Source organism: Lissotriton helveticus, chromosome 2_1 (assembly GCF_964261635.1).
Source record: "Lissotriton helveticus chromosome 2_1, aLisHel1.1, whole genome shotgun sequence".
Taxonomy (NCBI): Eukaryota; Metazoa; Chordata; class Amphibia; order Caudata; family Salamandridae; genus Lissotriton; species Lissotriton helveticus.
The window spans coordinates 1,364,288,111-1,364,310,116 of NC_136059.1; the positions used below are offsets into that span (position 1 = coordinate 1,364,288,111).

At 43.3% G+C, this 22,006-nt stretch overlaps 1 protein-coding gene across 1 annotated transcript in view; it reads right to left on the minus strand.

Annotated features, from left to right (window-relative positions):
• The window catches only part of GPAT3 (glycerol-3-phosphate acyltransferase 3), a 487,853-nt gene that overhangs the window by 73,601 nt on the left and 392,246 nt on the right, over positions 1 to 22,006 (minus strand). The window contains exon 10 of the mRNA XM_078676298.1: positions 19,373 to 19,501. Within this exon, the coding sequence (XP_078532424.1) occupies positions 19,373 to 19,501 (129 nt within the window). The remainder of the gene's footprint in view (positions 1 to 19,372; positions 19,502 to 22,006) is intronic.

The following is a 22,006-nucleotide window of genomic DNA, read 5'->3' on the forward strand; positions in this document are numbered from 1 at the left end:
ATGTTGCTGAGGCTAAACTGCATTTGTCGGATTGGACTACCTGTTGCAATCCTATATTGTTACAACATATTCCTGAGACTGGCGTATATCAGTTTGGCTTTGAATTTGTAATAAATCCATATTTAACCCCATCTTCCAACTCAGAGTTTTACTAAGTGACCAAATGGGTTAGCTACACTGTAATTGTTAAATTGTAGTTGATTCTAACTCCTTTTATTCCTCAGACACCTGGAAAGTTCCATTGCAGGAAGCAAGGAGCCCAAATACGGTGCATTAGCACAAACAAAAGAGAGAGAGAAAAAATACTCATTGTCAAACGGATGATTAACAGTTAGGTGTCACCCACAATCCTGTATTATTAATCCGGCCACCGGTCTAGGTTTACAGAGGGCAAAACTCAGGCACAACACTATGTAAAGAGGTAGGTGGATACGCTCTGCAATACACATTACATCTGAAAGGCCAATGATTCTTCAACAAATTGTAAAATGTGTGTCGCTACCACAGGATAATGTATATTTCCATGAAGGGATTTTCTTTTTGACGCCTCAACTTTGTGGTGTTTCACATTTGACTGTTTTGTGCATAGCATGCTTGGTATCTAAAAACCGCGAGACCTCGTTCTAATTAAAAGTTTATTAAGCATTTTCATTAAATATGAGCGGACTCTGTTGTCAATGTGACATTTCAAAGTAAATGTATTTGCTTTCCTCTGTTTTTACACTTAAGGGAATAGTTTGAGATACTGGACACCAGAGTACCCACAATAAGATTAATAACATTCTCTGTGCAGTACCTCTACAGAATAGTCACAAGATGGCAGCATTGTCCTGAAATCGGACTTGTATTTGCTTTCGTTGTCCTCAAAAGTGTTAGCTGTAACAACCCACGTTGTTTTCTAACATTCTTAAATGTTTTGGTAAGGTGGCAGTGGCTTTTCAAAAACGAATTGTTAGACTACAGTTATGGATTATGCTTAAACTGTCAGTATTCGAATACAATTAACATTCTTCTAACATTCAAAAATAAAGAATTGAGCGCACTAATGTAACCCAACGGCAGGCTTACTTTCAATGCCCTGCCTTTATAATGTGAGTGACGTATTTACATATCACAAAATAAAAGCAGGATTAATACAACCCGTTATCTGTCTAACTGATAAAAAAAGATATAAAAGTACAGGTGTGACTGCTGCTATGGCAATTGTGCCACAATGACAGAGCAGAAGTGTTATCATACAACCGATTAGACTTCGCAAAACACGACCCAGCTAGCACCTTCTTATGCGACACTGCTCATTCTATAGCGCCCGAGCTGATTCCAAAGGAAAATATTTTATATTTTGTGATAACTAAGTGTGGATTTAAAAAGGAAAGATTTGGCTCACATTTTAGATTTTAAAAATGTGGAGAAAAATAAAGTATGTTTTAGGTGTGGCTACAGACAGCTTTACCTGTACGTCACAGCTCATGTCAACACACGAAGGTGCAGAGAGTGAATTTTGGGTAAGCCCCCTTTAGCCATCGACTTGTTTGGACCAGCTCCTTTTGACCACTGCTTGTTAGAAATTCTTCACCATTTTCCACGATGAAGTTGATGTTGCACCAAAGGTGATTTTGCAACTAAATATATTGTGCTTCCAAACAAAGGTAGGGTTAAACAGATGCACCCTTTTTACACCCATGACATCTTAAGTACAGCACTGTCTCGCAATACAGCACCTAAAAGCAATGACACACGCTTGCTGAAGATGAGCAAAGAGTAACTGTGCACTCTGGCGAGTTTATGCAACTAAGTTTGATTTTTGCACCTAAAAGTGTCTCCAAACTCCTGTTAAAACATGATTTTGCAACTAAATGTATGCCTGCATATAAATGTGTTTTCACCATTTTGCTGATGTTGTACCAAGGGTGATTTTTTTTTTCTTTAAACACTTTTCATTGAAACTATGCTCATCATACAGTGTATACAAGCAAGGCGTGTCAAATATCATGTTACCTATATGGCAGTTAAGAATGGACGTCAGCAGAAACAGGACATCGATCATAAGCAATAGTGGCACTTTTACGGCCCATCATACTTTATTCGGCAGCTATCTGCCTTCCATCCGGTATAGCATATCGTCTGTCCTCTAGAACGCACTCCCCACCTGTCAGTAACAGCTATAGGCCTGCCTGACCACTAAACCTTCTCCACCTTCTTAGGGCTGCCCCTGCTCTGATAAACCACCCTTTCCACTCTCTGGAAACAATCTAGATCAGACTCCCAATCTGTAAGTCTTGGTGGAGTAGCACTCCCCCCACGGTCTCAAAATATTCCACTTGGACATCCCCGCGGCCAGCTGCAGCCACATTTTCTGGTATTTAGGCCAGAACTCCAGTCCTGACACTGCTAGGAGGAGACACTTTGCGTCCAGTGGGATTTCAAGTGACAATACGCGGAGCATGTCCCCAGTGACGCCCCCCCCCCCCCCTCAATACCCATGTATCCCCAGGCATTTCCACAAAAAATTAACAAATGTACCCTCTTGTCTGTACCCCAGAGTCATGTTGAATGGGCGCCCTCCCACTTTTGGCTAACAAGATCTTTGAGTAGTAGACTCAAAGTAGAATTCTAAGCTGAACTAGGCAAGACCAAGCCCTTATTACTATCTCATGCGGACGCTGAATTGCTTCCACCCAGTCATCGTCCTCTAAGCCACCGAGATCCTCCACCAAGGCTTCCTGCAGCACAACAGATATGGGGAATTGCTCAGCAACTTGCAGTGTATAATGAAAATCCCCTTGTCGGGGATGTGTTCCGTAAGGAGATGATCCTCCAGAGGCGAGGCCTCTGGTAGTTGCACCCTTCTAGTATGTGTCTCCTAAGAGCGTGTCCCAGTTGCAGATACTTATATCTTTCTGCATCCGCCAACTCAAATTTCTGGCTCAGGGTCTCGAATGATATGAAGGCCTGATCCCGCCAGACATCCCCCAACTGTTCAATTCCTATTAGTTCCCAGCTTGAGAAGCCCTTAAATCCACCCAAGTCGTGCAGCTGGTCGCTGACCCACAGTGGTGTCATGCTGGTGAGTTTGCCTTTCCAGCCCAAACACTTTGCGGCCTTCCTCCATTTTCTCTGTGTGGAGCAGCAGCTCTCACTCTCTCTTCCTCCGGTAGAGGACTGCATCGTGGCCTCTACGACCCATGACCTCTCTATACACTCTATATGCCTGCTCTTAGTGGTCTGCAAAGACCAAATCATTGACCAAAAGCAGCTGGGTTACCCAATAGTATTTCACTATATCTGGAACCGCTATCCCGTCATCATAGACCCCCCCTCTCTGAAGTTTGGATAGCTCAATGCACAGCAATCCCCCCCTTCCACAACAGTGAGCGGACTTCATGCTCAATTTTCTGAAAGAACTCTTGTAGGACACTAAAAGGCACATTTTGGAGCAAATATATAAGACGTGGGAGTGTTATCATCTTGTACAGTGTTGCTCTGCCCATCAGGGATAGCAGCAGAGTACCCTAGTGCGTGACATCCCCTCGCAGCCTCTCCCGTTGCGGGAGAAGTTCTTGCATATAAAATTCTGGGGGGTCACGGTTAATATATATCCCCAGGTATGAGAGACACAACCTCACCAAAGGTGCTGTGCAGGATTGGGGAGCCTTGGGGAATCATCAGACATGGGGAAGACCAACGACTTTGTCCAGTTTATGCAAAAGTTAGAATAGCTGCCAAAAAGTTCAAAGATATGTAGGATTCTGTCTATGGAGAGGGTCGGATTGTTCAGGTAGAGCAAGATGTTTTCAGCGTAAAATGAGAAATGTTTCTCCCACTGCACCTTACCCCCTGCAACAGTGGGTCCTACCGGACCCAGGCTGCGAGCCTTTCGAGGGCATGGCAAAAACTCGAGACCGCGTCACTGGCCAGCACCCTAGCTAACGGTTCCTGGTAGAGGAGCTGGGCCCAGCCACAAAGATTGTTAGCATGGCAAACATATTGTTCCATTCAATGCTATCAAACTCCATCTTGGTGTCAAGGAACATTACCACCACTAGATCTGTTCGAGGTTGCGCAGTTTCGTGAAGGACTCAAAATAGGTGTCACAAGTTGAAAAGGATGCTTCTGTGCGATATAAAGCCCGATTAGTCAGCATGTACAATTGACGGAATGACTATACGCAATCTGGCCACCAGTATTTTAGGAAACCGCTTAGCCTTTATATTTAAGAAAGATTTAGGCTTGCCCTTTTTATGTATAACTATTATAGAGGCTATCCGCTGGTCCCTTGGCAGACTTGCCCCGCGTGCCTCCTGAAATATGGCTAGCATATGCAGAGCCACCTTGTCAACCATCCCCTTATATAATTCCACTGGTAGGGCATTAGGCCCGGTTGTCTTCCCGGACTGCAAATCTCGCAATGCCACTGTAAGTTCCTCTTCTGTCAGGTCAACATACAATCCCTCCCAAGAATTCAACACAATCAACTGTAGTTGTGGAACTCTATAAATCCTCATAATTAATGGTAAATTTATCTGCTATGGATGAACTAGTTGTTTGGAGTGTGTCCTCTCCATCGACTACTTCGAAGCCCCGGGAGTGGTCCCCATCTCTTTTTTCAAGCCAGACTAATAATTTCTTGGCCTTGTCCCAAACATAATACAGCCGGCGTTGCGCCGCCAGTGCATGACTCCGCACTCCGTTCTCTGCCAATGCTATGAGGTCTCGCTGTCGGAGATGCAACTGTTGGCCAAGTTCCGTCATTCCTTAAACCAGTACTCTAGCTTCCATTGCTACAATATCACTCTCAATGGCAGAGCATCTAAGTCTGATTTCTTTCTTTGTACCCCCTATCAAATCCTGGGCCTGGCCTTGCATAACAGTCTTGAACGCCTCCCTAAGGACGCACATAGAACTCACGGTCCTATTATTTTCAACAAAACACGTCTCAGCTCCCTCCTTAAGTTTCTCCTTAAGGCCCCTATCTTTCAAATACCAGGTGTCTATCTTCAGGGGAAACACAAACTCTATTTGTCCTCTCAGAAGGACCCCTACCAGGTAATGATCAGAAATACACCTCGCCTTCAGCAAGCACTAGCCTCCAGGCTCGTCCCTGTTCACTCCCCTCTCATAGGCGGGCGGGTGGGTCCTCACTCAGGTCAGCAACATTTTATGTTCTAGAGCTGGCTTAGGGCTTGGTTCCTCACAGACCTGTGTCGATCTGATGCTATCCCGTAGGCAGTGCAGCTCCGACCGGCGCGCAGGCCCAGCTGATTCACTGGGCTGTCAGCTCCACTCACCAGGGCAGCCAGGAGCATCTTTTCACCTCACTCCCCCTTCTGCACTTCCATATCGGTGATGTCTTTCGCACCAGAGGGGAAGCCTTTCCTCTGGGAGGGCTGCTGTGCTGCTCTCAGCCGCCCCCTCATGCTGCAGGATGACTCAGCGCCATTTCGTCCGCTTAGCCTCTCACCGTTCCCACAGCTCCAATTTTTGACGTAGCCAATGCATCAGGGGCTTCGATACCTTTGTGCATTCAGATGCTGGGGCACTGGACAGATATGGGCTGGATATTTGGGAGATAGTGCACTGGCGGCTAGGGCACCGTCTCAGTCTGCGGCCATTTTCTTCGGCAGCTAGCCATGTGTTCTCCCCCCACACACCACCAAAGGTGATTTTGCTCCTAACTGTGACTTATTTCCCTAAAAAATGCTTTCATTTTAATTAGAGATTTTATTAAGGACTACTAACCACCCCATTTAGTGGCCTCAGAGCACTAGAAAGGGTAAAAGTGGGTGAAAAGAGAGATTGCTATTGTCTAATGGCTACATAATACAATGCCAATAATAAATTCGGTTTGATTCACTGGGAAGTCAGCTGACCTCGATTGGCTGACCTGCTCCTGATGATATTGCACCTATTCCTAAATGTTGCAGTCTTCCTAAATGTGACTTTGCTCCTGGGCCTAAGGTGATTTTGTAAGGGAGTATGATTTTGCACATAAATGAGACTTGTACTCCATAATGTTTAACACATTCACGCTGATGTTACCACAAGGGTGATTTTGCACCTCAAAGTGCGGTCTATTGAAGTGATGTCTTAGTGATGCACACCTTTCACTAATAATGTAGCTTAATGGCCTGCGCACCAAGCCAAGAGCAAATAAGATCTTGCAATACTTACGTGACATAGATGCGCAGGTCATTATACTCCAGGAGACACACCTAATTGAGGCTGAGATGCTTGAAGTGATTAAGAAAAATAGGTGGATTGACATCTCTGTTTCCTCTTCTCAAACCTTGAATACAAGGGGGGTGTCCATTCTCTTAAAAAAAAAACTAAATTCAAGAATCATCTCACAGGAGGTTGAGCCCAGTGGGAGATGGGCTATTACATCTATTGATATAGGTGGATTTTGCTTAACTCTTGCAGGCTACTACGGGCCTAACCAGGATGATCCCTCAACTCTTGAATTATTATTTTCTCACCTTTTAAATTTCTCAGAGCCTATTATTATAGCAGGGGACTTTAACATCGTGTTGGATCCCTTGCTCGATAAATCCCCTAGTAGTAGGCAGCAAACTTCTCAAAAACTAGAGCTTTTCTTCTTAACTGCATGAGCCAATATGGTCTCGCGGACATTTGGAGGGTAAGAGCAGGGTTGGAACCTGGATTTTCATTTTGAAATTTCAAATATCGGCATCAATCCAGAATTGATTTTTTTAATTAGCCGCAACTTGGTTGATTCAGTAAAAAACGTAATATACCAGCCCTCACATCTGTCTGATCATTCCTCAGTATTACTGACTTTGTATGGAATAACTACACCACCTTCCAGATCATGGTCATTTGATCGTTCTTTCCTTTAATCTTCGGATGATATCTATTAAAACTGATACCCGAGAGTTCATGCAAGTAAATATCAGCTCAGCGGATCATTGTACAGTATGGGACGCATATAAAGCCTTTCTTCGAGGGGCAATTAGAAATAAGGTTGTGTTCCATAAGAAACAATATACTCAAGAAATAGTATCTATCGAATCCGACCTTCTTAGAGTACAAGCCGAAATAGAAGCCGTTCACAGTGTCCCTAACCAGGATTCTGCATTACTACAAAATAGCCTGCTTGCCCTGAAAGAGAAAACGGCCACGGTTTTGAATCAGCGGATCCTCCAGAGGTGGAAGAGTAGCAAATTATCCCATTTTGAATATGGGGAGGGAGTCGGTAAGTTGCTGGCCTGGAAGACTAAAACTGACCAGGCTCGTAACATCATTGCCTCTGTAGTTACGAGCAATGGCACCCTCTCTTCAGACACAGAAATCAGAAAAGCTTTTAAGGATTTCTTTAAAAAAATATATCAGGAGGACAGGAACATCACCGTAGAAAATGTAGATAGATGGTGTCTCCCTCCCTTAATTATCCATGGAACAAAGTGCTTTTTTTGGATGGGGAGATTACCGAGGAGGAGGTTACATAAGCTATCCAGGGAAGTAAGAGCAACAGGGCAGTAGGCCCAGATGGCCTGCCAGCTGAAATTTACAATCGAATACTACAGGAGGGAGCTTTACCACCTACATCTTGGAATGGTGTGTCCATCACGCTCATTTTGAAACCTGGCAAACCCGCCAACAACTGTGGTTCGTACCGTCCCATATCAATCCTGAATTCGGATTATAAAATCTTCGCATCCCTTTTAGCAAACAGGCTGGGACAGGTGGCCCCTGATATACTACATCTTAATCAGTAGGGTTTTGTGAGGGGTCGCCAATTGCACAAACTCACTTATGATCTTATAGGGGCCTTAGACATAGCGATTAAAGACTCCATGTCTTTGTCTAACCTCACGTTGGACGCCACCAAGGCCTTCGACAGGGTCAATTGGACTTTCCTGTCGGGGGCCTTGACAAAATTCAACGTGGGAGAGGGATTTTGAAGAGCTGTGAAATCGCTGTATAACTGTCCATCAGCGGCCGTGCTGGTAAATGGGTCTTTGTCTGAACCCTTTGCAGTAACAAGAGGTACACGGCAGGGCTGCCCTCTATCCCCTCTCCTATTTGATCTCTATTTAGAGCCCTTCGTACAGAGATTAAGAGAAGACAACATCATCAAACCCTTCATATACGGAGAGTGGGAAAAGAGGGTGGCCCTGTATGCGGACGACGTCATGATAATGACCTCTGATATCAGTACCGCATTCCCTGCAGCAATCAAATTAGCCCTGGAATTCGGGGAGGTGTCCGGTTATGAGGTAAATGCCTCTAAGACTGAGGTTATGACTTGGAATGACGATGCGAGCGGCTTTAATCAACATCTTAGCGAAAGTCTGCGTTATCTAGGGCTGAATATCGTCAAAGACATCAGTCAGATTGCCCCCTTGAATTTTGCAGCAATTGCAAAGGAGTGTCGTAAGTTAATGAGATCTTGGCAACACCTCCCCTTGTCCTTGTTGGGAAGAGCGAATCTTGTAAAGATGTCAATCCTACCAAAGGTTTCTTTTTTATTTAACACAATTCCACTTTTTTTTACCCTACTCTACTGGCTACGCTTCAGGGAGAAATCTCTCCCTTTCTTTGGAAAAATAAAAATCCTATGATAGCCTGGAAAAAAATTAGGCATCGTAGGGAGAAGGGTGGACTGGCGGGCCCCGACATACAGATATATGCGTGGGCATTTCAGCTCTCGCACTCACGCATGCTTCTTAAAACACCAACAGAAACAGGAATAGGCAACATGTTCTCGGCTCTCCTACGTTGTGAAGGAGTCGGCCTATCAGGTTACCTCTTAAAGTTTGGAGATCCCAAATTAAAAAAAAAAGTTACATTGAAGGTGCTCTATGGCCTGGCTAGAACTTGGGCAAAGATTAGATCTACAATTAATTTGGGGTATTATTCGATTAGATCTCCAATTTGGGATTTACCCTTGGCTCCAAGCTGGGCGTGTGATGCATTAGCACTCCCATTAAGAGAGGCTGGAATATCTACCTGGGGAGATTTGTTTGGCGAAGGGACCTTGCTTCCTTGGGAATATCTAGTAAACAAGGTGGGGCCCAACATGTCTAGATTTAAATATCTACAAATATCGAGTTGGGCTCAAGCAGTTACCACCCAATCTGCACGTCAAACAAACTTGTCACTAGGAGGAGGCTGCGAACTTGAAACTCTTCTGGTAGATAAACCACCGGCAAAGAAAGAGATCTCTGTGTGGTACAATTTAATATTAGAGGAGATTGATGGCAACTTCCGTCTCCCCGAGCTACTGTGGGGAGAATTAATGCCAGGTGTTAATGTGAAAGATCTCTGGCCAATTTCTTGTAGGGTTCTCTGGGATTTAGTTAAACCAGCTTGGCTGCGAAGAAACCATCTTTTTACCCTACATAGGGCATATTACTCCCCACAGAGGTTGTCAAAGTTTTCTCTGGGAGGCCCTGTGGCATGTGCAAGGTGTGGTTTAAAAGAGGCCCCGGATACTCATATGTTCTTTGACTGCCCCCAGCTGGCGACCTTTTGGGACTCAATCAGCAGTAAACTTTCATCTTCCTTGGGCTCAAATGTAGTGATAAATCTCTAAATGGTCATTTTTGGAGTTGTGGATCAGACTCGCAGCCCAGCAAAGAATCTATTATTTTACTCTATTCTGGCGGCTCGTAGAGAAATCTGTAAACATTGGAAGGATGCCTCTCCTCCTACGTTCCATGACTGGTGTAACTCAATTTTGCAGATCTCGAAACTAGACCTCGCCAGGGCCCCCAAAAGAAAGATAGAAGAGCCTTTTGGCACCTGTTGGACTGGGCACATTGAACCTGTTTTTTTTTTTTTCCAGGTCCTATGATTACACAGCCATGGTTCAATTACTTTGCTATGCCCAACCATCAGTGGGCATTAGCCATGATAGCAACTGGCTTAATGGTACCATCTGCCAATTGTGCAACACAGTAGGTTTTGTCGGGTATGAGCCAGTTGTCGCTGATGGGAACTGTTACCACAATCCACTTGTCTTCCCTGCCAGTCTCGACTGAGTCCGCACGACTGTTACTCTATGCGACCCACTACCTTCTTTTGGTGTTTGGCAGCTAGAGACCATGAACGTGGATGAGGATAAAAAAAAACTAATAATGTAGCTTCGTACCATCACATTGTGTACTCAGTGATGTCCCAAGGCTGCATATTGTTCGCTGTTACACACTGAATTTTCTTCTATTTTAATATCCTAAAGGTTTTTTGTGTGATCTTTTTTATGGTACCACCCTAAAGTGAAGAGAGCTTATATCTGATCAGACTCCCGGATGAAGGTAACACTTCAGGTGTCCTAGTCAGGTCTGGCCTATCTAAACCTTCCCTCAAAAATCACAATCACTGAGTCCTGACGCCTGATGTGAAAGCTTTAAACAGTGACAAATTCAGCTATTTCCGACCGGACTCCATTAAGAATAACCAACTACGTTTTTACAAAAGGCATGCACTCCTGGACCAACCCACTGTGCTTTGTCTTAGAATCCAAGAACCCAAACATTCCTTATGGGAAATTACTGCCATAACCAGAAGTGTGAGCTAGCTGCATCAGTCAACATGAAAATGGAAAGATCATGATCAATCCTCACATATCAACATTCACAGTTTCACAAAACAGGTAAGACATGCCGCTGAGATCTTTGAACTACTGATGGATGGCCAGCGGGAGGTACTGTTCCTTACGGAGACATGGATGACCAGCACCTCAGCACCTAGTGTAGAACTTGCTGTCCCCAGAGGGTTTAAGATCGTTAGGGTGGATCGTCCTCAGGGTAGAGGGGGTGGATTAGCAGTTGTCTTTAAAGAAGAGTGGAGCTTTGCTTCTGAGCCTCCGATTGCGGATGTAGGGGGTGAGGTTCTCCACTTTTCTATCAAAACTTCTCCCCATTTTACTTTAGGAGGTTCTTTGATTTATAGACCCCCGGGTGCGGCTACCCACTTCCTGGACTCCTTGGAAGAATATTTGGTCCCGCGGGCCCTAGGCTTCCCTAAGTTTCTATTGGTCGGCGACCTAAACATTCACATGGATGTTCCCGACTCCCCTGAAGCCCACAGGCTTGGTGAAATCCTTGAGCTTGCTCAGCTCAAGCAATGGGTGACTGCCCCAACGCATACGGGTGGCCACCTGCTTGATCTGGTATGCTCCAATTTCCCCATCCAGTCTGTGGCGGTTGAAAAAACAACCTGGTCTGACCATGATCTGGTCAGATTCAAGTGGGAGACTATGGAGCTTAGACCCCCGCCATCTATCTGTCACTCCCAAAAAATCAATTTGCCTGCGTTTAGACAGGCTCTGGCTAAAACTCGCCCAAAAGCTAAGACGCTTCTGGTCGATGCGGTCGGCGAATTTAATGAGTGGGTACAGCAGGCGGCTTCCGCCGCCACTAAGCAGACCACGTTGGCCAGATCCAGACGCTCCCCATCCCAACCTTGGTTTTCCCCAGAATTGAGGGAACTGAAACTGGGGTGTAAAAAGCTTGAACGAGCGTGGAGATGTGCTTACAGCCCCGAGGCTAAATCCACTCTACGGCTTGCCCAAAAAGATTACTACGCAGCCATTAAGGTTGCTAAGGGGAACTACTATGCTGGGCGCATCGCCAGGGCAGATAACAATGGCAGAGAGATCTTTGCCATTGTTAAAAGCTTTGTGGCACCCATCGCTGAGGCTGTTTCCCACCCACCCTCGATGCAATGGTGCGAGGAGTTGTCCTCCTTTTTTATTACCAAAATAACGATGATCCAGCAAGACCTTTTAGCAGCTCTTCCTGCCGACTGCTCTGCAGCTGACCCTTGTCCCTCCCTATGTCCTAGTTCCGGACAGCAGTTTACGAACTTTGTGCGGATTGTAGAGGACGCTACTCTCCCTCTACTTCAGTCCTTGAAATCTGGTTCTCCAGCCGATCCGTGTCCAGCCCGGGTGCTTTCAGAAGTGGCAGAAATGGTCTGCTCTGAGATCACGCAGATAGTGAACCTCTCACTGGCTACGGGCGAGGTTCCTCTTGTTTGGAAACAGGCCAAGCTTCTGCCGCTTCTGAAGAAACCAGGACTGGACTGGACGGCCCCAGGGAATTACCGACCTATCTCCCTCCTACCGGCACTCACGAAAATCTGTGAGAAGGTGGCATTCCAACAATTAGAGAGCTTTATTGAAACTTCCAACGCCCTCCACCCTGCTCAATCGGGCTTTAGGGCCGCATACAGCACCGAGACGGCCCTGTTGGAGATGAGCGAGTCCATTCGGGACTGTTTAGACGGAGGCGGCAGAGCGGTCCTAATCCTATTGGACCTCTCTGCCGCGTTCGATACCGTCCCCCATGAACTTCTCCTTGGCCGGCTGGCCGACATAGGCATTGGAGGGGTTGTGCTAGACTGGCTGTCCTCCTTCCTTTCTGATAGGACTCAGCAGGTCTGGTTGCCTCCCCATGCCTCTGAGCCCAAACCTCTGCTTACAGGTGTCCCGCAGGGATCCACCCTTAGCCCCTTACTGTTCAACATCTACATCACCCCCCTGGTTTATCTAGCGGAACAGTTCGGGGCTAAGATCATAGGGTATGCAGATGATACCCAACTGCTGTTCACCTGGCCAGATGATAATCTGGACACATCTATAGTCCATCTATGTTTGTCCTCTGTATTTCGCTGGCTAACGAAGGCCCAGTTGAAGTGCAACGAGGACAAATCCGAAGTGCTTTTTTATGGTTCTTTTCCCCCCTCGTTTATGAGCACTCTTTGGCCTCCTGACATTCCCAGCCCGAAAGAGATGGGGAGACCTGCAAAAAATCTTGGCATTTGGTTCGCAGAGGACCTTAGATTCGAACACCACATAAAAAAACTTACTGGTACCTGTTTTGCCACTTTAAAAATGCTCCGCAAATTCTTTCCCCTGCTCCCAAGAGATGCCAGGGAATCTGTTGCTCGGGCACTCATACTGGCCAGGTTGGACTATGCAAATGCATTGTTCAGTGGCATCCCCTCTTATCTAGTAAAACGACTGCAAATTATCCAGAACGCGGCTGTCCGTCTACTATTTAACATCCCCAGATGGAAGAGCGTGCGCGCTGAGATGCGCACTCTCCACTGGCTTCCTGTTGCACAGCGCATCTTGTTTAAATCTCTGGTACTGGCGTTTCGTGCTACCCACAATCAGGGTCCCCAGTATTTGAGAAAAAGATTTATCAGTTATGCCCCTGCACGCACCCTAAGATCCTCCACTCTGTTTAAACTGACCCTTCCCCGTTTTAAACGTGCCAGACTTGGCGGCCAGTCGATCTCTGTGGTTGTGGCTCGCGCCTGGAATGCTCTTCCTTTTCACCTGCGCTCCACACCTACAGTAGCTGCCTTCAAAAAACATCTGAAAACACATCTATTTAATAGTGTAAACTAAGGTTCTTTCCTGTGCTCTGTTGTCTGCTTTTCTCTTTTTCCCGCGCCAGGATACTCTCCAGTAACGGAGCGCGCTATAAAATGGTTTATACTTATACTTATACTTAATATCATGAAGGTCCTAAAAACTTATACAGTGACTAGGCATGTTCAGATTGTTACTAGGTCTACCATCTCTACTGACTACAATACCTCTGGCTAACCCTCCTCCACTTCCTCCAACTTCCCATTCCATCTCCCAAATATCAGCTACACGCACCCTTCTGAAATATTACTGGACAACGTAATAACAGCATAAATCAGGGTGGGAGGACCTGGAACAAATGTACTCCTCCACGGACACAGACCGAAACACCATAAAGGAAAAAAATGAAAGCCCAATCTGGCAGCGACCGCCACTCCACAATACAGCTTCACTCTGCCAACAAACATCTCAGTCCAGTCCAGCTACCCTACAGCACACACACTGACTCTCAACAGAAGAGCAAAATCACATGAAGGTGTGACTCACTTGAGAGATTTGAATATTAGCCTTGCACCTCATTTCAGTAATTCACCAGAGCGGATCACAGATCTGTCATCTGTTTCATAAAAGGAACTGTGGATATCAAAGCAAAGCTGTATCACCTATAGGAGATTATACCAATTCTGAAAAGCTTTCCCTCCATCTCTGTCAGTCTGTCACACAGGCACGCTCCTCCCTTGGACTATTCTGAGGCCCATACCTCACACTACAGAGGCTGCAAATCAATCAACACACCTGCTCTTGAGTAGCCCAACACAGAGCCCAACAGTGCCCAGATTCCACAACACATATTAAATGTACCATACCCCACACACCTAAACAGTCCCTGACATCAGAAGCAACAACACATCCTGGTCCTGCTATCACCAGTCTTTGACACCTACAACACAACGACTAAACAGCCCAAATAAGTTCGAAAGAAAAGCTTATCAACCAGACACTCATCTCCAACAAATTGCATCAAAGATGTCTTGCTAAACTGAATGCCTGTGGTCTTTAATGCAACTTTAATAACTATCTACATCCAAGACATTGGCTTTGATACTACTGAAGCCAAACAAAACATGTTCTTCGCATGTCCATACCACTGTTTGTTTTTCTTCAACAACAAGGATATATGCTTAACCTCACCAAAGCATATCAGCTTGCCAAAATGTATTTATTAGCATAGTTACTCAGCAGTGTGTGTGTGGGGGTGCCCTTATCAACAATGGAGTCCTTTAAATGGTAAGCCATAACCTCAAACACAAATTCATTGCACTGCCTCAATGCGGAAATTACAGACACAATTTAATGAAAGAGGCTGAAATTCCTACACCAGCAACCTAGTGGCAAAAAGATTTTCTTGGGAGATTTCAGCTTCCACTAAGAAAGACAAATACATCCAGGCATCCCTCTTTAGTTAAAAACCTACAACACATTGAACTATAACCACCTACAGTAAGTGCTATCCGCAGTACATGGTTTTTGTAAAGAAACACAAGATATGAATATCTGCCTTAACCGGATTTAATGGGCTAGATCTTCATTCTTTTCAAAATCCCAACCAAGCTTACGTTGTGCACCCTGAAAGCCATTAGAACCTTATAGTGATGAGTTCCCTAACATTACAAATTAGTCATAATCACCTCAAAACTGAAAAGATCCAAGAAACCTCACGTTTGTACAATGGTGAGGTACACACAATATGAAAACCCCTCTGAACATATGAAAGGAGTTAAAGGAAACACCTATATCCGCACAACTCCTTAAACTCTAAGTTGTCAAAAACAGCTTATAAGCAAGCCATTTTTAATGAACATTTTTCCTTCCAAAAGCTGAAACTTCAGACACCAAAACTGATCAAGAAGAAGCTTTCAGAACATATGACACCAATCAACAGAGTCTGCCTCACTTCCACTCAATGTATCTAAATTTAACAACTTAGCTTCCCACTTCAACAATATCATAGCAACCGAGAAGGACATAACCAAACTTACACACACGATTGGGAACACAGTTGCAGTAACTTGGAGTGAGTGCTTTCACCTAAATTACATTAAATACATTAAATAAGGTCATCACTAAAACTAAACCTTCAAATGTTTCATCAGACACCATCCATCCATATACAAGCAAGAAGTACTTCAACATCCTCCTCCTGCTATGGTAACAAATCAAACTCCTGCCTATGACGATTTGTCTCCTTAAGTCCCCCCCCCTACAAAGAGCCATGTTCATTCTTGTCTAACGAAACCTAATGCTGACGGGGAAGAGCTGAAAAGGTACGTTGCCAAAACAACTAGAAGAGTACAGTAGTACAGTCATCTCCTAGAAGACTTTCAATCTGGTTTCCATTCGGTGCAGAACACCAAAACCCAGAGCCTTAAGTTGTAGCTGGCACACTTTGTCGTTGCAACAACGCAAACAATTTTCTCCTGGTCCTCCTTGACCTTCCAGCAGTCTTTGACAGAGCTGACAATAAAAACCTCCTAAAAACAGAGACAGAATGGGTATTGATGGAACAGTGATACATTAGATCAGATCCCATCAGTCACTCAAGGCTCCATCCTTGCCCTTTTTTTTTTTTTTTTTAAACTTGATGAGGGACTGCTAGGTGAGGGTTTAACAAAGCAGGGAATGTCCTTTATCCAACATGCTGAAGATATCAAGCTATGTATTAATCCTGAATACCCAAACAGTCTAAAAGCTTTAACCTCCTCCCTTCAAGAAATAAAACACTGGATGGCAAATATGAAATTTGAGCTGAACCCACTCAAGGAGGTCTCCTGTTCTCCTCTAACAAATACTGGGAATGCCCCACAGTGTCGACAACCAAACTTAAAAACCCCAGTGGGCCTCCTGCCAACTAGAACTTCAGCTAAAACGTTTGACTCTGAACTTGCAAAATGACTCAGCCTTGATCATCAAGTCATAAAAATCCCCATAAATTCCAGATTCCAGCTAAACCTGCTCCATTGTCTCAAGACCCTCTTTCATTTATATTGGGCTAGAGAAAAGAATAGACAGTTGCTGAACTAGGTGAGACTCTAGAGGAGCTAAATGCTTGGGCACTATGGATCTGTATAGGAGAACGAAACAGCACTTGAGTTGAGAAGTAATAGAAATGCGGTGCTCTGTGAATTCTCGCATGTAGAAAAACCATGCATGGGGTACATTTCCATGTGCACTACTACAGCCCTACAGGCTTGGCTGATGATTATGTACTGGCCAGGACAACACAGACTGCTACTTCTGGAGCTGACTGGACACATTGGTCTCAGGAGGTCTTATGCAGCAGGATGTTAATTAACAATGAATCGCTGGATATCTGAAGAATAGAACTTCACAACCATCATTTGTATGGTGACCCGGGGAGATTAGGGTGATTCAGTGCTCGAGACGCAGTACACAAAATATTATGTTGTGTTGTATCAGTGCGGTGCTACAAGAGAAGGGATGTCATCCCCACATCCCTGACATAAAGGTTAATTGACTGAAATAGGTCTCCTAGCATACGCAGTCTTGGATAAACACATATACATTGTTCTTCAGTGTTCCAGTGTTTCTGCCAGAAGAATAAACTGAAACACTGAAGAACGCCGAGATGATGGGAATTATTTGTGTTTATACAAGATTGCGTGTGCTAGCGGACTTGATTTCCATCATCATTTGTAAACCTATTACGTGGTGTACGGTTACCCTTTATGTAGTTTTTAACCTTTTTTTAAATATGCCAGTACAATCTGTTGAACTAGCTGTTCCAGGGCAGGATTGATAATCTGGGCATCTGTCCCTAGGCAATGACGCTTGTCCAGAGAGGGCTGAGAGAGTCATCTGGTAAGCTTACATTTGTCAAACCAAGTGTCAGAGCACATTTGAATTTCTTGTTTAGAAAATATGCGTTATTCATTAGCAGATCTTTATAATAAGAATGTATTTATTTTGCAACAACATTCATGCACCCTTCCACCCCCACCTTTGCACCCATGTATCCACCCAGTCATCAGTCCATCCACTCTTCTACTTACACTTATTCACCCATGTACCCATCTCTTTATCCTTCCATCCAATGAACCACCAGCATACACATCTACCCACACCCCTGCATCCTTTGGCATATGCCCATGCATCCATCATTCACACTCAGCCAAGGACAATTAAACATCCATCCATACTTTGAGCCATCCTACTATCCAACTGCATCCAGCTCTCTACCGACCCACTGTGGTATCCACAGCCATAAATCATCTAATCACCCTTGTATACACCCACACATTTATCCATGCTTCTAACTAAACTTTCATCTACGTTTACATGTACCCATATGTTTTTTTGTCTGACAGCAAGGGAGAGTCAGTATGTTACTCCTGTGTGTATATTTGTGTCTGGATTACGTCTATGAACATAATAATTCACACACGTTTTATGTTTGTGCATCTAAACATAAAACAAGCAAGACCTGTAGGAGAATTCTTAGTGAAATAAGTCTGCTTTTTAGGGAAAAAGAAAGGCTTCCATAGAACACGGAACACAAATACTTGATTTCTGGAATTACAAAGGACAATCAACTACTATCATGTACTATGAAGCCATTCACAGTTCAGCGTGTGAAGCTACAAACTCCTCAAATGTACATCATATGGATATGAAGTCACTAAGAAATTGTGTGACAATATTGGGGCACAAGGTCACATGCCAAATGCCTTTATAAGGTCACCGAATTCGGAGGTAACTTGCAATAGCCTTTCCATGTACGGTCAGGAGTATTTTGTTCCATATAACATATGGTCCAGATGCTTTATCTGCTTTCCTGAAGGTGTTGTAGTCCCTTACCCCTTCCGTTAGCTGCCAACTGGCCTATGTGTGTTACGTTTAGACAATCCTTCCTTTAAAGTCAAGGGCACTTTGCATAGTGGGTGTTTTTGAGTTTTGAAAGCCCCTTCAGGGGTGAACCCTTCACCATGGCATATATATTTGGATGTGGTAGACCTTCCTCCACCAGTGTGACAGAGGGATTTCCTCTGCTGCACTCTCAGCTCGGTGGCACAGGAACAAAACTTAAAATCAAGCCGCAGATTACAGAAACTAAACTGTGCGAGATACTTTGATACAGACTAAGCACCTGAGGGGGGATTTTTTTTTCTAATACTCACAGGTTATACTGTGAAATTTGCTAACAAGTGATCTATGGATGCGGGAGAACAATTTTCTCAGAACACATTTGCTAAAACGTTTTTTTAAACATATATTGGAATGTTAGCAAGCTTTAGTTGCTTCTGTGGCATTCCCTTCTCACCCATAAAATAATTGCTTTGGCTTCAACTAAAGCATTGTGGACCATGCTCTCACCTAGTGCGGCCCTCTCAATACATACACACTCACAAGATATATATATATATATATAAAACACATTTTAATCCTCGTCTAGGTTTGTCAAAACCAGTCTATCATTTTTAAATATCTTGGCACGTGCTTAAATCATACGCTTATGATGGCCATTTTAGCAGAGTAGTAGATAGATGGATGAATCCATGCATCACATTCACATATTATGTATTCACAGCTTTGCACAAGCCAGCAGAAATAATTTCTAAAGGTGAGGATGTGGGATCACCAGTGGGAAGGAGAAGATTGATCAAAGAAAGAGCTAAAACAGCAACACAATGTTGGGATGTTAATGAAGCCAAAACATTTTGTTTTAATATCAGTGTCCACAAGTGTACATTCATTGTGCTGTGTGTGTGTGTAAGCAGGATGTATGGAATATCTCAGTAAGCTGAGCAGAATTATCCATATGTCTTTACTAGATTATACCTTGTAAAAAATCACTAAACACTAACCAATGTCCTGTGCAACCTGCACATATACCCAAAGAGCTAACTTCCCATCTGTTCTATCTCTGAGCTTTAAACAAACACGAAGTACTGGGAATGACAACTACTGAGAACTCTTCATAAATATCACACAGAAAGGAAAAGGAAATACCTGTCTGACCATTGGCGGCATGTACCACACATTACACACGATGGCCCAGCTGGTCATCATCCGCAACAGGTATTTACCCATGCTGAATTTACTGCTGTTCCAGAAGGCGTCGCCAAACTGCGGGTCATACTGGAAACAAGGACATCCCATTAAAAAAACAAATCACTGTATTTCTACAACAATACTACTATGAATTACTTCAAAGATTTAAACATGATCCATGGCGGAGTTAGGATATTGTTTCAGACAGCTGGAAAATTGTTTCATGGAGTGAATGAAATATGTTATTGTGTGGGTAAATAAAATCATACAATGCATAGAATTAAGAGCGATCTCCCATTACCAATTTTAAAGAAATAAATTATGGCCAATAGCATACATATTTCTAAAAAATGTGATATCGAGCAACTTCAGAAACATATCAATAACAATAAAATTAAGTCTTCAACGTGACATTATTCCATCTTAAAAAATACAAATTGAATGTCTGGTTATGAGTCATTCTACTATATTACAGACTATTTCATGAAAAATGTACTTCACTTTCCAACTGGCTACAGATCCTCACCCAGGTAACATGCATCATCAGCAGCCTTAACAGTCCAAATTTCCAATTTTAAAGACATTGATTTCAGGAACTTTTTCTGGCATCTCCCATTTTAGTGCAGCAGTATATCAGATGTGTTATGTCTTCCTTTTTTGAACTACGTAGTCTACAACAAATACAATATGTGTATTCCCAAAGCACTGAACAGTTCTCCACAATATCAAACAAAAAAAGTGACATCATGATAAAATATATCTGTTTTTTCAGTTAAGAGATTGGTTAGGATAAATTTGGGGAGCAGAAGAAAGAAAAGTGTCTAATAAGCATTTACTTCTTTATATTTCAAGTTACTGATGTGAAATATGGATGCTAGATTCGGTTTAATTTCATTTTTGAGAAAATGATATAAACAATTACTTTCTCGTGCTTCTGAATATATTAAAGGATTCAGAATTATGTCTAGGCAGTCTCCCAACAGATTGAAAGATATGATTTATTTAAAAATATATAAGGTGAGTCTTGTAGTTTATAAAAATAATTAAGACCGAGAATTCAGCTGCAGTGCAGAATGAGTGATTCTGAACTCGAGTCTCACTTGGTCGGTGGGCATGAGTGTGGTAAATAATGACAGAACTCTAGGGAGACTCCAAGCCATTCAACAATCCAATTGTCTCCCCAAATGCTATTAGCACATGTATTGATACTGTTCCAAAATATGCATTCACAGCTTGCAAAAATTGAAGTACTGTGGAACTAATACATTTTAATTACAAATTGTTATAAGCAAATGCTAAGGCAGATGACTTGGATTCAAGGGTATTTAGGTGTGTTTTGTGATTTTCAGTTGGTTCTAACCACAATTGGAGAAATTGTAAGAAGAAGCTTTATCTAATTATATAGCCTCATAAATCCACTGAAAAGTACATGTTTTCCTGCCGCTTATCATTATACTTGTTTGAAACATCAACTCTCCTTTGGTTTTCATAACTGTATTTTTCCAAAACTACAAGAGATCACTGAAAACAAACAGTTTTCTGATCAATAATAACTATATAATAAGCACACTACAGGGAATTTAACACAATGTTGTCAAAACAGAGGTAAACTTGCAAGCCTCCCTTAAGCTTGTCCCAAGGTCAGCTGTATAGAAGTGAATAGGAATGGGAGAAGGACGCACCATCATTTTCAGATTTTTGTTTTCACCTTTGACCCATCACCTACTCTGACCCATACACATGTATTTGTACATAGGGCGTGAATAACATGTACGAGTTCTGAGTTTCAAACACAGCTGCTCCCTGCAAACCATATCCACCAGTGCAGAAGACAGCAGGCAAACAATATCCTGCCTAAAGCAACTTTAGTAGCTTGCATATTGATGGGAAAAATGTTATCAAGCATCTCATACTCCTTTCCACAATCGATTTAGGTCAATGGGAGTAGTACAGCATCACTGCTTAACAACTCAATGAACAAGTAATTAGTCACAATCTCTAAGTTACCTTTTCTGCATAAGGGGTGGAGAATTGATCCTCGCCAGGAGTCAGGTGCAATGTTTAGGCCCAAAAAGTTATTAAAAAGGAGCATGAGCTGAGTAGCCCAAACAAAATACAGTATTTTTTTTTACGTACATGCTTACCAGTACTGTGGATTTGAGTCCACAGTACTGGTAGCTCTTTACGCTCATCAATATTGCCAATCTATTACCAGTACTGTATTCATTGTCATAGCCTTCCTTTGTAGGTTCGATTGTGTTTAGGCCCAATCCAGTCTGTCTGACAAAGCTGATTTACAAAGTCTATCCAAACAGTAACCTTGACCTTATTTATATTGCTACTGCCATTTTATTCATTCTAAATGACCAACACTTCCCACAGTTTCCTCAAATCCTTTTCCTTACTGATCATTCAGTGTCTACCTATTTCTTATCACATTACTCATTTTTAGCGGACAATCTGTTTCTTAAATACTTGAGTGTCCCGATCAAGCACTGGTTGATAGATGATTCACTTAACTGCCAGTGTCCACAATTTTTCTGGACTTCTTTTTTGGGACAAAATATAAGTTTAAACTCGTCATCCTTATAA